This window comes from Manihot esculenta, chromosome 12 (assembly GCF_001659605.2).
Source record: "Manihot esculenta cultivar AM560-2 chromosome 12, M.esculenta_v8, whole genome shotgun sequence".
Taxonomy (NCBI): domain Eukaryota; kingdom Viridiplantae; phylum Streptophyta; class Magnoliopsida; order Malpighiales; family Euphorbiaceae; genus Manihot; species Manihot esculenta.
The window spans coordinates 31,469,161-31,486,166 of record NC_035172.2 but is presented as its reverse complement, the minus strand read 5'-3'; the positions used below and the strand labels follow the sequence as shown (position 1 = coordinate 31,486,166).

The window sequence follows — 17,006 nt, the reverse complement described above, 5'->3', positions numbered from 1 at the left end:
CTACACAAAACAGTTTAATAAAAATAAATTTAATTTTTATAATTTTAAATATTTATATTAATTAATTAATTAATTAATTTTTTATTAATTATTTAATTCAATATTTTTTATATATATTTAATATCAAATAAATAAATTTATAATTAGTATTATTTAATTATAATATTATTATAAAAATATATTAAAATTAATAAAATATATTATAAAAAATTTATTATAATAAAAATGTAATATAAATATAATTATTAAATTAATATAATATAAAAATAATATACTAATTAATTAATATAATTATAATATTTTAATAATTAAAAAAATTAAAAAATCATGGCCTGGCGCCCTCTAAGTGGCGCCAGGCCACTTTTAAAAATTAAAAAAAATAATAATAATTTTTTGGCACCATTCTAATACTCTTTTCTCTTTTTTGTTGCTACACAGTTCAACCCTAAATCTACAAATAATTCTTTTTCAGCCTCAAATCCACAAATAAAAAATTTTTTACATCTAAATTGGCAAAAAGTCCGAAGAAGTTAAACGAGCATTATTCTCAGTGCATCCAGATAAGTCACGGGTTTTGATGGGCTTAATCCGGGATTTTATCAAGGTTACTGGTCAATTGTGGGAGAAGCAGTCATTGATGTTTGTTTACAATTTTTGAATGGGGAGGCGGAATTACCTGATTTGAATAGAATGAATGTAGTTTTGATTCCTAAGGAAAAAGTACCTAAACTTGTAGCTGATCTAAGACTGATTTCTCTCAGTAAAGTGGTGGACAGGATTGTACGCAAGGCAATCGCTAATCGGCTGAAACAGATTCTACCGTCAGTTATCTTGGAATCACAGTACGTCTTTATTCCTAACCGTCTTATTACAAATGACATAATTATTGCTTATGAGACTTTTCACTTGTTAAAACGGAAAACTTAGGATAATATTGGTTGGTTGGCTTTGAAGACGGATATAGCAAAGGTTTACGATAGAATCAAATGAGAGTATTTGAAGTAGATTTTGTTAAAATTGGGTTTCTCGGGTTTTCTGGGTTGAGAAAATTTTAAAAATTGTTATTTCTATATCTTTTTTTTGTGAATGGTACGTAATGATCTGAGATTCAGAGAATAGGGTTTTACAATAAGCTTAGACCTAGAGGAGAGTATTTCTCCTTTTATATGTTTCCTTTTGTCTGCTAGTGACGTGTTGACAGGACGTGTATCATTGGTCCACCTGTCCCTACTACGTTGATACGAACGTACGAGAGAATCAGATCTCTGTCCCGTGCATAACGGCCCCTGATTCTCCCCGGGTGCGCATGCAGATGGTTCCACAAGGCGAAGGGGCTGAACTCCTTCCTAGTTCTGGGCTGGGTCGAGAGATGAGATGAGAACCGAGCCCAAAAGGGGACCTATATGAGAGGCTAGGCAGGATTGGCCGACCTGGATGAGAAATCCAGGTGGAGCCCGACCTTAAGGTTTGGACGAGCCGGGCCTGTTTTGTGCAGATGGTGTGTGGGCCTTCGGATGATGGGCTATTGCCGTGGCCCTGGCCCTTGACCGGGGTGGAGAAATCCAGCGATCATCAATTGCCCCTTTACCTTCTTGTCAGTTATTGTCCGACAGACGAGGAGGTAAATATCAAGAGTAATAATGACCGCGCCGCTCCAGGACAAAACTGCTCAGAGCAACTCTTCGTCTCATTACTGTTTCTCATTTTGAATTCTCTCCGTCTCCTAAGAAAACTTGCTCTCTTCTGCTCTCTGTTCTCCTTCGACCTCTTCTGCTTATTCATCCTTATTGTGTTTCAGGTACGCTTTCTTATTCCTCCATGGAAGGTTCTAAACTTCCCGATGTTTCTAATCTTGAGTCAAACATTACTCCCTCTACCATAACTAAGTATATTTCTCGGAGATATTTAGATACTCCGCTTTACTATATTCGAGCTCCTCTGCAAAATGAGAGGATAGTTCTTCCAAACCCTTCCCCTTCCGGTTTGATAGATCCCCAGAAGGGTCGTAGCTTAGTCTTCTTCCTTAAGCAGAGGGACTTCAGTATGACTTTCCCTTTTACCCCTTTCTTCATCGAGGTTTTCCAATACTTCGGGATAACCCCCCGGATGTTGTCTCCAAATTCTATTTTGTTCATGTCTTGTTTTGAATCTATCTGCTTGAGTTGGGGTTTTACACCCACGGCGTGTCTATTCGTCACTTTCTTCTGTCTCGTTAGGGCGATTCAGAATTTTTACTATTTTGCCCTCCGTGGTGGATTGTCTCTTTTCAAGGGCTACAAGGACTCAATAAAGGGATGGGTAGAGAGTTTCCTTGTGGCAGAGCTGAGAAAAGAGACTGACTTGTCGTGGGGAGTGGGGCTAGACTGGGAGTGTAACAGCCCGGACGTGATCCCCGGCACTGTTACCGTTCACGGCCCAGGGCTATCCCTCGCCTGGCCTCTTTGCCACCTCGGGCTTTCCATTGGCGTCGTGAACAGCTCTTAACATCCATTCACCCTCACGGGTTCCTGGCAATCTTCACTAACTCTGGGTCCTCATGCTGTTTCTGAGCCACTTGCTCCAGAAACACAGGTGTCACTCTCATCTGGGCCACTAAAGTACCTGTACCAGACAACTCCAACTGTAGACCTTCATCAATGAGCTTGTAAAACTCCTTCACCACTGGTCTCCTCTCTGCCGTGATGTGGGATAGACTGCCTAGTGACTTCCGGCTTAGGGCGTCTGCCACGACATTCGCCTTACCCGGATGATACTGAATCTTGCAATCATAGTCACTCAGCAGCTCTACCCATCTCCTCTGTCTCAAGTTCAATTGGAACAATTGGTACTCACTCTCACCAGACTATTCCCTTAAAGTGGGAGGTCAAGAGTTCGAGTAGTGGGGGAGGCGACCTAATTTCCAAAGGGAAATTTGGGCCAAATCCACTTGGGGAAGGATGCATTCGATGCAAGAACCCAAGGGGACAAATCTTGCCAGGAACCCGTGAGGGTGAATGGATGTTAAGAGCTGTTCACGACGCCAGTGGAAAGCCCGAGGTGGCAAAGAGGCCAGGCGAGGGATAGCCCTGGGCCGTGAACGGTAACAGTGCCGGGAATCACGTCCGGGCTGTTACAGGGAGGATGTCCCCCTGGGCTGCAACGACCTGCCCCAACTAAGCCTTACCGAGCAGGTGGGGTATCTTCGACTGACTTCTGTTGACAAGAAGTATGACGTCGGGAAGTGTATGTTCGTGTCTAATCTTAGGGATATTCGAGATACGGGTATAGTGCTTTGTCCAGCAGTTCTGTTTTTTTCTCGTAACTGGTATTAGAAAATACGCTAACTTTTTCTGGTTTTGTGTTTTTTGGCAGCTTCTGACGTCAAGATGGACCAGATCAAGCCCCCAAAGAACTTAGTTCTATCCCGGGAGAGCATGAACGCCGCCTTAGACGCCCTTCGGGCTGGACGCCACATGTCTGAGGCCGCTGAAGAAGTGGCTCAGATTGTTTCTTCTAGGAAGGTTAGCCGACCTCCTGCCAGAGCTTCCTCTCGAGCTCCTAAGCCGAGCTCCCGCGGTGCCGGATCCTCTCAGCCATCTAGCCATGGTAGGTCGACCTCGGCTCCTAAACCTGCCCAGGAGTCTAGATCCAATTAAGCTTTCATAGAGGAGGTGAGGGAAGCTCCACGGGTCATTGCGAAGCAGACAGAAGACATTGAACAGGCAAGGTCGGATCTTGCTCTTTCTTCCGAGGAGGTGCCAGGGGGAAGGTTTGGGTCCCCCATTATTGAAGAGGAAGCCCCAAGGAAGGGAATGGAGGTCGTACTTGTGGAAGAGAATGTCCTGGAGGCCCCTATCGGGGATGCCCCTGCCCCTGTGGGGACTGGATCTGGATCTGTTGACGGAGGCGTCACAGTGAAGACCGGGGACAAGCGTCCAGCCCCTCCTGAAATATCTCCCCCAGCTCCTGTTCGGAAGAAGTCCAGGGCTTCCAAAGGATCAGCTCCAGCCCTCCCTCCTATTGGAAAGGAAAAAGATGTCCCCATAGTACCTCTGTTGTCTGCTCCTGACAACGATATTCTGAACGCGGAGGACATCACCCACCAATCTTCGGCCAGTGTAGTTGTCGAAATCCTCAAAGAGCGGATGTTTGGTGGAGTTACGGAGGCTTCAGATTCACGCCTGCTTGCCCTCACTGGTCTTCTAGCCAGTTCTACTAAGGAGTAAGCAGCGTTCCGATCTCGACCTCGGGAAGAGCTCGGGGATATGATTAGGGAGATGCTTCTGATGGTAAGTCGTCTTTCTGTTTCCCTTCTGGCTTTCTTTATTTCTTTCTTTTGATGGTTGTTTTTTTTTTGTACTAGGTGACGGGCCTCTTCATGGAGGTGGATGCTCGCGACCACTCTCTCCGGGAGTCTGTGAATCGCCGGATTGAGGATGGGCGTCTGGAGGAGAACTTGTCCGCCACCAGCGACGCCAGAGGCAATCTCACAGCTGCTCGAGAGCACTCTGAATCCCTCCGGCTCGAGCTACATATAGCCTTGGAGGCTCTCAAGAGGGCTGATGTGAGGGCCTCTGAGGCGCAGGAACATGCTAAATCCCTGGAGGCAGAGTTGTCTCACACCCGAGGGGTCCTGAAGGAATCTGACGAGAGGGTACCTGCAACTGAGGTTCGCTGTGAGGAAGTTTTGAAGCAGTTGTCCTCCATGGTGGAGACCCTTCGTGAGAGGAACGAGGCTATAAGCCAAAAGGACGAAGTCCAGCGCCAGTATGAGGCCCTGAAGGCTGATTTCAAAGAAATTCAGGCTCACCTTGATAAGGTGAAGATTCAAAAAGAGGGGGCCCTGGCCAGAGTGGAAATCCTCGAGCAGGAGCTGAGCACGAACTCTGAACGTATCAGAGACCTGGCTTCATCGGCGGAGGAGTTCAAACTTCATAAACAACAGCTCAGCCATGAAGTAAGGACTTTAGAATGTAAAGGTTCAGCCCTATTCGAGGAGACCAGACATGCTGAGAACAAGATCCAGCTGGAGTGTGAGAGGCGTCTGACGGAGTATCAGGAGTCGGATGAGCTAAAAAGGAAGATTGAGCAGGCCTGTGAAGCTCACCTCCAAGATTATAAGGATTCTCTTGAGCTGAAGGCAATTATAGCTGAGGCCTGTGAGTCACAACTTGCGGAGTATAAAGCCTCTGATAAGATGAAGACTGCTGTTTGGCAAAAAGGCTTCCGCATGTTCGCGACTGGCTTCAATCGGGGTTTAAGAGAAGCCAGGCTTGCTCCTGATATCCCTGTAACGACCCGGAAATCGGACCGCTACCGGCGCTAGGATCCAGGTCGGCTTAAGGCCGCCGGAACCCGTAGTGTAACGACCCAAAAATCGGACCGCTACCGGCGCTAGGATCCAGATCGGCTTAAGGCCGCCGGGACCCGTAGCAAGCCTGACATGTAACCTGTAAACCTATTTAATCCCATACATGATCAACAATCATACATAAAAATTAAAACTTTTCTTTCATTCATTCCTCACACACCAAACTCAACCTGTGCATGCACTAAACATAATCATAATCATAAATTTGACCCCTCAGTGGGATCTCATCAATGCCCCAATGGGCGATACATCATAAGTTGAGTTGGTTAAACATAAACATCAATAGACATTAAGATCATGTATGAACAAGGGATTACAACATCTATAGGGTCAAGCACAACTTCTAATCCTCAATATCATTATACATAACATAACTATTCAGTTATACATCATCTTACAATTTATCATGTCCACTATCTATCTATTACAAACATAAGACTTTACTCTTCTTGACTTCTCTGTCTAGCCCGTACCTGCAATCCTGGGGGATTAGGGAAAAGGGGTGAGCTACTAGAGCCCAATGAGCAGAATTAAAGAAAACAACATTTCAAATCTCATGCCATCATGTAATGCAACACATCACAACAAATCACATCTCGGATGGTATTGTCACCAATAGTCCTCTACATTCCAAAGTGCCGGGACGTAGACTGGGTACAACCGGTCTTTCTCTTAACATAACATATCATACATACCAATGTGCCAGGGACGTAGAATGGGTACAACTTGGACTTTCTCTTACATAGTGCCAGGGACGTAGAATGGGTACAACCTGGACTTCCATACCATATCATGCCGTAGCATCATCATACCATATGAGGACTAAAGGATCATTCAATAACCAATCCACATCAACATCATAAATGCAATGCAACATATTCGTGAATTCTAATGCAAAACAACCTAATTCATCACATGGCATTCATGATGCATGAACATGCTCAACTGTATAATTCATTTGCTTTAAAAAAAATATAAAGGTTTATTCTACTCACCTCTGGCTGAAGCTTTACTGACTCAGAAGCAGCTAAAATCACTGCTGGGGTCCTCGGTTCCTCGGGTCCGAACCTACACAGGTGGACTCAAATGAGGGACCAAACAACTAGAACATAACTCTAAAAACATCCCCCAAACAACCCCCTAAAACACCTCAAAACAATCATGCAAAAACATGCAAAGGAAGGCTGGACAGGGCACTTTCGGCGGCAGGTTCGGCGGCCGAAAGTCCCTCCAGAGCCGAAACCCAGGCAGGTTCGGCGGCACCTTCGGCGGCCGAAAGTCCCAGACAGAGATGAAAGTCTCTTTTCGGGGGCAACTTCGGCAGCCGAAAGGCCTGCCTCCCCAGCCATGTTCGGCGGCCGAACCTGGTTTCTGCCAAAGGGCAGAAACTTGGCTCCTTTAAGCACATTTGCCTCCAAAACTTCTAATCATGCATTTAGCTCAACCAAAACATGCAAATATACATACATTGGCTCCTAGGGGCTTCAAACTAACTTAAACCCCAACTACAACACACAACAACAAAACAAATCCAACATACATTGCTCAAAGCATAACATTAACTCAAAAACCTAACTATGAGTTAAACATGCATTCTACCCCATAGATCTTGCATAAAACTTACTTTAAACATGAAATGAGTTTAAGATCGGCTCTTACCTCTTGAAGATCGAGAGAGAGACGTCCTAAACTCGGAGGTGGGAGATTTTGAGTTCTTGAACCTCAAAGCTCCAAAACTTACTTTAAGCTCGAAAATCTTCAAAACAAAGCAAAAACTTGTGAAAATCGTGAAAGATTTGAAGGAAAGAACTCAAGAATGGTGAGGAACGGCGGAGAGCTCACCTTAGCCGACAATGGGGAGAAAAACTCGCCCGTTTTCGGCTAAGGGACCCTTTTATAGTGGCTGGCCAGGCCACGTTCGGGAGCCGAACGTGCCTCCGCATGCATGCCATGTTCGGCGGCCGAACCTGGGCTTCCCTCACTTATGCCTTCGGGGGCCTAAGGCTCACCTGAAATGCATGCATGTTCGGCGGCCGAACCTGAGTTTCCTCCAAGGGTGTTTTTATTCAAAAAAACTCATTTCCTCTTTACTTAAAATCATCAAAACATTAAAACATTTCATGAAAACATGGTTTTACCCTTCTAGAGGTCTCCGACATCCGAGATTCCACCGGACGGTAGGAATTCCGATACCGGAGTCTAGCTGGGTATTACATTCTCCCCCCTTAAGAACATTCGTCCCCGAATGTTCCTCAACTAGCACAAAGCATGGCATACACATAACATACACATAAAACATATGAAACATATAAGAAACTAACCTTAGAAAAGATAAGGGTATTGCTGGAGCATGGACTCCCGTGTCTCCCAGGTGCACTCTTCCATATTGTGGTGGTTCCATAGGACTTTCACCATCGGGATTTCCTTGTTTCTCAGCTTTCTGATCTGGGTGTCTATGATCCGCACTGGCTGCTCAACATAGGTGAGATCCTCTTGGATCTCCACATCAGGCTCACTAAGAACCTTGCCCGGATCTGACACAAATTTCCTCAACATTGAAACATGGAAAACCGGATGGATTCTTGCCATTGAAGCAGGCAAATCTAGCTTGTATGACACATTCCCAATCTTCTGCAAGATTTCAAAGGGTCCGATGTATCGTGGGGCTAGTTTACCTTTCTTCCCAAAGTGAACCACTCCTTTCATTGGAGACACTTTGAGCAATACCAGATCCCCCTCCTGAAACTCTACCTGTCTTCTGCGGATGTCTGCATAACTCTTCTGTCTGCTTGCAGCAGTCTTGATTCTCTCTCTGATTATAGGTACCACCCTGCTGGTGATCTCTACCAGCTCAAGCCCTGCCAAGGCTTTTTCTCCAACTTTCTCCCAGCAAACAGGTGACTTGCACTTCCTCCCATATAAAGCTTCATATGGAGCCATCCCAATGCTAGCATGATGGCTGTTATTGTAGGCAAACTCCACCAAAGGTAGATGTTGCCTCCAAGAACCGCCAAAGTCCAGCACACACATTCTAAGCATATCATCGATAGTCTGGATGGTCCTTTCGGACTGTCCGTCCGTCTGGGGGTGGAAGGCAGTACTGAAATCCAATCTAGTACCCATGGCATTCTGCAGACTCCGCCAAAACCTGGAGGTGAACTGGGGTCCTCGATCGGACACTATAGAAACAGGAACCCCATACAGCCTGACGATCTCATCCACATACACCTGCGCCAACTTGTCCACAGAATAGCCACTCCTGACAGAAATGAAGTGAGCAGATTTGGTGAGTCTGTCCACAATCACCCATATGGAGTCCACTCTGTTGGACGCTGCCGGTAACCCCACTACGAAGTCCATAGCTATATTCTCCCATTTCCACTCAGGAATAGGTAGCGGGTTAAGCATTCCAGCCGGCTTCTGATGTTCCAGCTTCACCCTCTGACACACTTCGCAGGCTGACACAAACTGTGCCGCTTCTTTCTTCATCGCTGGCCACCAATAAATCTTCTTCAGATCTTGATACATCTTGGTGGCTCCGGGGTGAATGCTGTATCTTGCATTATGAGCCTCCCTCATAATGTCTCCTTTTAGCCCTATGTCATCTGGTACACACAATCGACTCCCATAGCGGAGGATCCCCTTACTGTCAAATCTGAACTCACTGTCCTTGCCTGACTGAACAGTCCTGGCAATCTTCACTAACTCTGGGTCCTCATGCTGTTTCTGAGCCACTTGCTCCAGAAACACAGGTGTCACTCTCATCTGGGCCACTAAAGCACCTGTACCAGACAACTCCAACTGTAGACCTTCATCAATGAGCTTGTAAAACTCCTTCACCACTGGTGTAACAGCCCGGAAACCGAACCATTACCGGCACTAGGATCCAGATCGGCTTAAGGCCGCCGGGACCCGTAGTAAGCCTACTGTGAACTCTGTGTACCTGTGAAAACTCATACATGATCATACATTTTCTGTAAAAATTTAAAACTTTCTTTTCTTTTCCAGGCTTAACCTGTGCATACGATACTCATTATATGTTAAGCCTGGTTTCCATCACATACATTTCATAAAACATTTTCATAAAATGATCATGCATACACTAGGGCACTAGCAAACTAGTCAAGCACAATCTATACACTGTACAATCTATCTCATAACAAGTCATGTCCACACTAGCTATTACATATCCTTCAATCCTTCTATCCTCTGCTACCCTTGTTCTCTGAACTCTGATGACTGAAACCTGCAATACTGGGATGAGGGGAGAGGGATGAGCTCAACTAGCCCAGTGAGTGGAGAATAAAATATGCTCTCATGGAATGCATCATTTCTCAGGTAATCACGGCATGGAACGGACGGAAGCGAATACCCTATCATGCAAGCTTTGCCCGGCCCGAAGGCTCGCGGGACTTCAGTATCATGCAACTTTGCCCGGCCCGAAGGCTCGCGGGACTTCAGTACACACATCCTTATGCCCGGCCCGAAGGCTCGCGGGACTTCAGTACACACAACTACAGGGTTATTCGAATCCGTGCAATGTCCATTCCTTCATGTCACAAGTCAAATAAATGTAGCATATTCGTGATCTCTAATGCAAACATCCTAAGTACATCATGATGCATGAATCATGTCATGAACATTAGTGAAAAAGTCATAGTTCCACTCACCTTTGCTGACTCTGAACTAACCTTGCAGGTTCTGAACTATGCTCACTGATGACCACTCTGATTCCTCTGGTCCGTTCCTACACAGATGGACTATATGAGGGCTCAAACTATCATAAACACGACTCTAAGAAACTCCCCAAAACCCCTCTAAAAGGTCCTAAAACAATCACAAACACATGCAAGAAACGGCTGGACAGGGCACTTTCGGCGGCTGGTTCGGCGGCCGAAACCCCCCTCCAGAGACGAAACTCATGCATGTTCGGCGGCACCTTCGGCGGCCGAAGGTCTCGTCCAGAGACGAAACTCACACACTTTCGGCGGCCGAACTTCCTCTTTCGGCGGCCGAAAGTCCTTTTCTAAACCGAAAGCCTAGCTTTCGGGGGCAAGCTTTGGCAGCCGAAACTGCCTCCTGAAGGGGTTCGGCGGCCGAACCTTCCTTCGGCGGCCGAACCTGGTTTTGCCCGAAGGGCAGAACCTTGCTCTGCTTCATGCAACCTTGCCCAAAATTCCTATAACATGCATATCAACTACTCCCAACTAGCATATACACATATATATGCACAAAGGGGTCCAAAACTCACCTAAAACCCCAAACAAACACATCAAAGAACACTTAAACATGCTGTGACACCAAAGATCAACAAAACCTCCCTTAAACCTAAACATGCATACTACCCATCCAAACTTCATAAAACCTTAAAAACACAAGTAAGGAAGGTCAGGATCTTCAATTACCTCTTCCAAACAAGAGATCAGACGATCCTAACGTGGAGTTATGAAGATTCAAGCTTCCAAACCTTCAAACTTCCAAACTTAGCTCTTTTTGCTTAAAACCTTCAAAAACAAACATAAACTCTTTAAAACTTGGAAAAAGTTATGGAAGAACATGAAAATCTCCCAAGGAGACTCAGAGCCTCACCTCTGGTGGAGAAAATGGAAAACTTATCCAAATCACCGACCTTTGACCATTTAAAGGGGGCTGGCCAGACCTCCTTCGGCGGCCAAACGTGAAGCCGAATCCATGCAAGGTTCGGCGGCCGAAAGTCACCTTCGGCGGCCGAACTTGCTAGTTCTCCCATAATGCTTTTCTTTCAAAACCTTAGTCCTTAAACCATTAAAACCACTTAGAAAACACATGTAGTACCCTTCTAGATACTTCCGACACCCGAGATCCCACCGGACGACAGGAATTCCGATGCCGGACTCTAGCCGGGTATTACATTCTCCCCCCCTTAAGAACATTCGTCCCCGAATGTTCCTAAACACATATAAACACTAAAACACATAGAAAAGGGGAAAACTAACCTCAAAACAGATATGGGTATTGCTGGAGCATAGACTCCCGTGTCTCCCACGTGCACTCCTCGAGGTTGTGGTGGTTCCATAGGACTTTCACCATTGGTATCTCCTTGTTTCTCAGCTTCCTGATCTGGGTGTCTAAGATCCGCACTGGCTGTTCTACATAAGTGAGATCTCCTAGGATCTCTACATCAGGTTCACTGAGAACCTTACTCGGATCTGACACAAATTTCCTCAACATCGAAACATGAAACACCGGGTGAATCCTCTCCATAGATGCAGGTAAATCCAGCCTGTACGATACATTCCCGACCTTCTGCAGGATTTCAAAGGGACCAATGTACCGTGGAGCTAGTTTACCTTTCTTTCCAAAGCGAACCACTCCTTTCATCGGAGACACCTTTAGCAATACCATATCCCCCTCCTGGAACTCTATCTGCTTCCTACGGACGTCTGCATAGCTTTTCTGTCGGCTGACAGCTGTTCTGATCCTCTCTCTGATGATAGGCACTAACTTGCTGGTAACTTCTACTAACTCTGGCCCTGCAAGAGCCTTTTCTCCCACTTCTTCCCAGCAAACTGGTGTTCGGCACTTCCTTCCATATAGAGCTTCATAAGGGGCCATCCCTATGCTAGCATGATGGCTGTTATTGTAGGCAAACTCCACTAGAGGTAGATGCTGCCTCCAAGAACCGCCAAAGTCTAACACACACATTCTCAACATATCTTCAATGGTCTGGATGGTCCTCTCTGACTGACCATCGGTCTGTGGATGGAAAGCAGTGCTGAAATCCAATCTTGTGCCCATCTCATTCTGCAGACTCCGCCAAAACCTGGAGGTGAACTGAGGTCCTCTATCTGATACGATCGACACTGGAACTCCATGAAGCCTCACTATCTCTTCTACATACACCTGCGCTAACTTATCCACAGAGTAGGTACTCCTAACTGGAATGAAGTGAGCAGATTTCGTCAGTCTATCCACTATCACCCAGATGGAGTCTAGCCTGTTGGATGTCGCCGGTAACCCCACTACAAAATCCATAGCAATATTCTCCCATTTCCACTCTGGAATCGACAGTGGGTTAAGCAATCCAGCCGGCTTCTGGTGCTCTAGCTTCACCCTTTGACATGTTTCGCAGGTTGACACAAATTGTGCCACTTCTCTCTTCATTGCTGGCCACCAATACACTCTTCTCAGATCCTGGTACATCTTGGTGGCTCCAGGGTGAACGCTATACCTCGCATTATGAGCTTCTCTCATAATGTCTTCCTTCAAACTAGGGTCATCTGGTACACATAACCTCTTACCATGACGAAGAATCCCCTCACTGTCAAATCTGAACTCGGCACTGTTGCCAGACTGAACAGTCCTGGCAATCTTTACTAAGTCAGGGTCCTCGTGCTGTTTCAGAGCCACTTGCTCCAGAAACACTGGTGTAACTCTCATCTGTGCAATCAAAGCACCTGTACCAGATACCTGCAACTGTAGCCCTTCTTCCATAAGCTTGTAGAAGTCCTGCACCACCGGTCTTCTCTCTACTGACATGTGGGATAAGCTGCCAAGCGACTTCCGGCTTAAGGCATCAGCTACAACATTAGCCTTACCCGGATGATACTGAATTTTACAATCATAGTCACTGAGCAGTTCGACCCACCGTCTCTGCCTCAAGTTGAGCTCTCTCTGACTTAAGATGTGCTGCAGGCTTTTATGATCCGTGTAGATCTCACACTTTACCCCATAGAGGTAATGCCTCCACATCTTCAGTGCAAAGATAACAGCTGCCATCTCCAGATCGTGTGTCGGGTAATTTAGCTCGTGCTTCTTCAGCTGTCTAGAAGCATAAGCTATCACTCTATCATTCTGCATCAACACACAACCTAATCCCACTCGGGATGCATCACAGAACACTGTGAAATCTTCCTCACTAATTGGCAGAGCTAACACCGGTGCTGAAGTTAAACGTCTCTTTAACTCCTCAAAACTCTCATCACATTCCTCTGACCATATAAACTTCTGATTCTTCCTGGTTAGTCTGGTCATAGGAGCAGCTATCTTCGAGAAGTCCTGTACGAACCTCCGATAGTAGCCTGCCAAACCCAGAAAACTCTTGATCTCTGTCACTGTCGTGGGTGTAGGCCAATTGGCTACTACCTCTACCTTTTTAGGGTCCACTGCTATGCCTTCCGCTGAAACTACATGACCCAAAAAGGAAATGCTCCTCAGCCAGAACTCGCACTTAGAGAACTTGGCATACAAGCCATGCTCTCTCAAAGTCTGGAGAACTATCCGTAGGTGCTGGGCATGCTCTTCTGCATCTCTGGAGTACACTAAGATGTCATCAATGAAGACAATCACAAAGCGATCCAAGTACTCCCTGAAAACCCTGTTCATGAGATCCATGAATGCTGCAGGGGCGTTAGTTAACCCGAACGGCATTACTAGGAACTCATAATGCCCATACCTGGTCCTGAAAGCGGTCTTGGGTACATCCTCTTCCCTGATTTTCAGCTGATGATATCCGGATCTCAGATCTATCTTAGAAAAGCAACCTGCTCCTGCCAGCTGGTCGAATAGATCATCAATCCTGGGTAGAGGATACTTGTTCTTGATAGTGACTTTGTTCAACTGCCTGTAGTCGATACAAAGTCTAAGAGATCCATCCTTCTTCCTGACGAACAGTACTGGAGCACCCCAGGGTGAGGTACTCGGGCGGATGAAACCCTTATCTACCAAGTCCTGTAACTGTTCTTTCAACTCTCTCAGTTCTGCTGGTGCCATCCTGTAGGGAGGTATAGAGATCGGTCTGGTACCAGGCATCACCTCTATCTCGAACTCTATTTCCCTATCAGGTGGTAATCCTGGAAGCTCCTCAGGAAAAACATCAAGGAATTCTCTAACAACTGGTACTGAGGATGGTTCCCTAACCTGGTTATCTAGCTCTCTCACATGAGCTATGAACCCCTGACAACCTCGCCTCAACAATCTACGAGCCTGAAGGGCTGAAATCAAACCCTTAGGTGTCCCCCTCCTATCTCCTCTGAAAACATACACTGACCCATCCTGGTCTCTGAAACTAACTACCTTGTCTCTGCAGTTCAAGGTAGCATCATACGTAGATAACCAGTCCATCCCTAGAATGACATCAAAATCTGTCAACTCTAGAACCACAAGGTCAGCTGGAAGGTATCTACCCGCTATACATACTGGACTGAACTGACAGACTGACTCTGCCAACGATGGGTCACACTTGGGTCCACTAACCCAAAGAGGACACTCTAATTCGGAGACCATCAAACCCAACCTCTCTACGGCTCTAGGAGCAATAAAAGAGTGAGAAGCACCGGGGTCCATCAAAGCATACACCTCTGAACACCCAATGATGAGATTACCTGACACCACAGTGTTCGAAGTGTCTGCCTCCTGCTGAGTCATGGTGAAAATCCGTGCTGGGGCTGACGGACCTGCACCCCGGGAACCCATCCCTGATGAAGAGGCTACCCCTCTTCCTCTGCCTCTGCCACTGCTCTGTGGTATGGCTGAAGCTGCTGGCTGTGCTACACTGCCAGAAGTCATCTGCTGAGACGGTGCAACCAAAGTCGCCTGTGGACAGTCCCGTGCCATATGTCCTTCCTGCCCACATCGGAAACAGGCTGAAGTCCCCAACAGACAAACTCCTCGGTGTAGTCTTCCACATTTCTTACATACTTGACTGCCCGTGCCAGAACCTGAGCTTCTACCCATTCCGAAACTGGATTTCACTCTGCCCCAGAATCTATTCTTCTTCCCTTTTCCCTTCTCTCCTCTCTTCTCTTCTGATGAAGCTACGCCAGGAGCTTTAGAACCTGAGGACTGTGCCACCTGTCGCTGAGCTGTCTCTTGAAACTTGACACTTGCCTCCATCATTCTTGCTGCATCAACAATTGAATGAAAACTCTCTTTATCAGCTGTCTGAATCAAAGAGAAATACCGAGGGTGTAACCTCATGGCATATCTCCTAGCTTTCTTCTTCTCAGTATCATATGCTTGCCCTACATACTGGAACAAGTCCAAAAACTTGTCAGTATACTCATCTACACTCATCCCCTCTGTTTGTCTCAATTGTTCGAATTCCACCATCTTCATTTCTCTAGCACTGTCAGGAAAAGCCCACCCTGCAAATTCATTGGCGAACTCTTCCCAAGACATGGTGGCGATCTTGAACTCCACATAGTGCTTAAACCATTCTCTAGCCTTTTTGCACTTTAGTGTGAATCCTGCCATCTCAATGGCCCTTTGGTCATCAGCTCCCAGCTCACTAGCTATCATTCTGACAGCACTGAGATACTCGAAGGGATCATCTCCTATGTTGAACTTTGGAGCATCCAACTTCAAGTAGTCAGTCATCTTCACTTTGCTTCCCCCTGACGAACTGGGTTGCTGTCTATCAACAACAGGGGCTACTGGGTCAGATGGTGGTGGTGGAGGTACTGCTTCTCTGGGTTCTGGTTGTGCTGAACTTGTTGGGTAAGGTGGAGGTGGATACATAGGGTAGGGTGGATAAAAGGATGGATAAGGCATGTACGGCATATACGGTGGATATGGAGCAAAACTGGAGTAATCCGACGTACCTCCCATCGGATACCCTGAGCCCTGTGGAAAGGGTGGATAGCCATATCCCGAGGCCTGTGCGCCTCCCTGTGACTCCCCCATGCCTTCTTCTGAGCTTCCTACACCCATGCTTACATCTTCTCTTTCTTCCTCTACTCTTCCTCCTCTATTTACTCCTCTTCTGCTTTCATCAGAAGACCTTCTAGGGTCTTGTGACGTTCCCTCTCTGCTTGACCTATGAGTCCTTGCCCTTGGCAAAGCAGGAGGATGAGCAGATGGTTCCTCACTGACAGGTGGGACTCTAGTCAATCTCGCTGATCGACGAGTTCCTCGCATCTGAACTCACTGAAAAACAACATATAGCATAGCACGTAAGCACATAAACATCACATATCAGAATGCACATGCATAAAGCAGGGCATGTCACATCATCATCAAAAGACAGGACTAACATCCTATCCTAGTGGACATGTTTTTCCTATTGTGCTTGACCAACTAAAACCTCTATGAGCCCCTCTTTCTCTATAGGTCCGACCATACGAACCTTGTGCTCTGATACCACTCTGTAACAGCCCAGAAACCGAACCATTACCGGCACTAGGATCCAGATCGGCTTAAGGCCGCCGGGACCCGTAGTAAGCCTACTGTGAACTCTGTGTACCTGTGAAAACTCATACATGATCATACATTTTCTGTAAAAATTTAAAACTTTCTTTTCTTTTCCAGGCTTAACCTGTGCATACGATACTCATTATATGTTAAGCCTGGTTTCCATCACATACATTTCATAAAACATTTTCATAAAATGATCATGCATACACTAGGGCACTAGCAAACTAGTCAAGCACAATCTATACACTGTACAATCTATCTCATAACAAGTCATGTCCACACTAGCTATTACATATCCTTCAATCCTTCTATCCTCTGCTACCCTTGTTCTCTGAACTCTGATGACTGAAACCTGCAATACTGGGATGAGGGGAGAGGGATGAGCTCAACTAGCCCAGTGAGTGGAGAATAAAATATGCTCTCATGGAATGCATCATTTCTCAGGTAATCACGGCATGGAACGGACGGAAGCGAATACCCTATC

The 17,006-nt window shown here is 46.1% G+C and overlaps 1 protein-coding gene across 1 annotated transcript; it reads left to right on the top strand.

Annotated features, from left to right (window-relative positions):
• Positions 1-1,602: 1,602 nt before the first annotated feature.
• On the top strand, positions 1,603-3,576 carry LOC122721401. The gene is made up of 2 exons (XM_043949141.1): positions 1,603-2,366; positions 3,116-3,576. Exons 1-2 carry the CDS (start codon positions 1,819-1,821, stop codon positions 3,309-3,311), a joined length of 744 nt encoding a protein of 247 aa, XP_043805076.1. The 5' UTR covers positions 1,603-1,818; the 3' UTR covers positions 3,312-3,576.
• Positions 3,577-17,006: the final 13,430 nt, after the last annotated feature.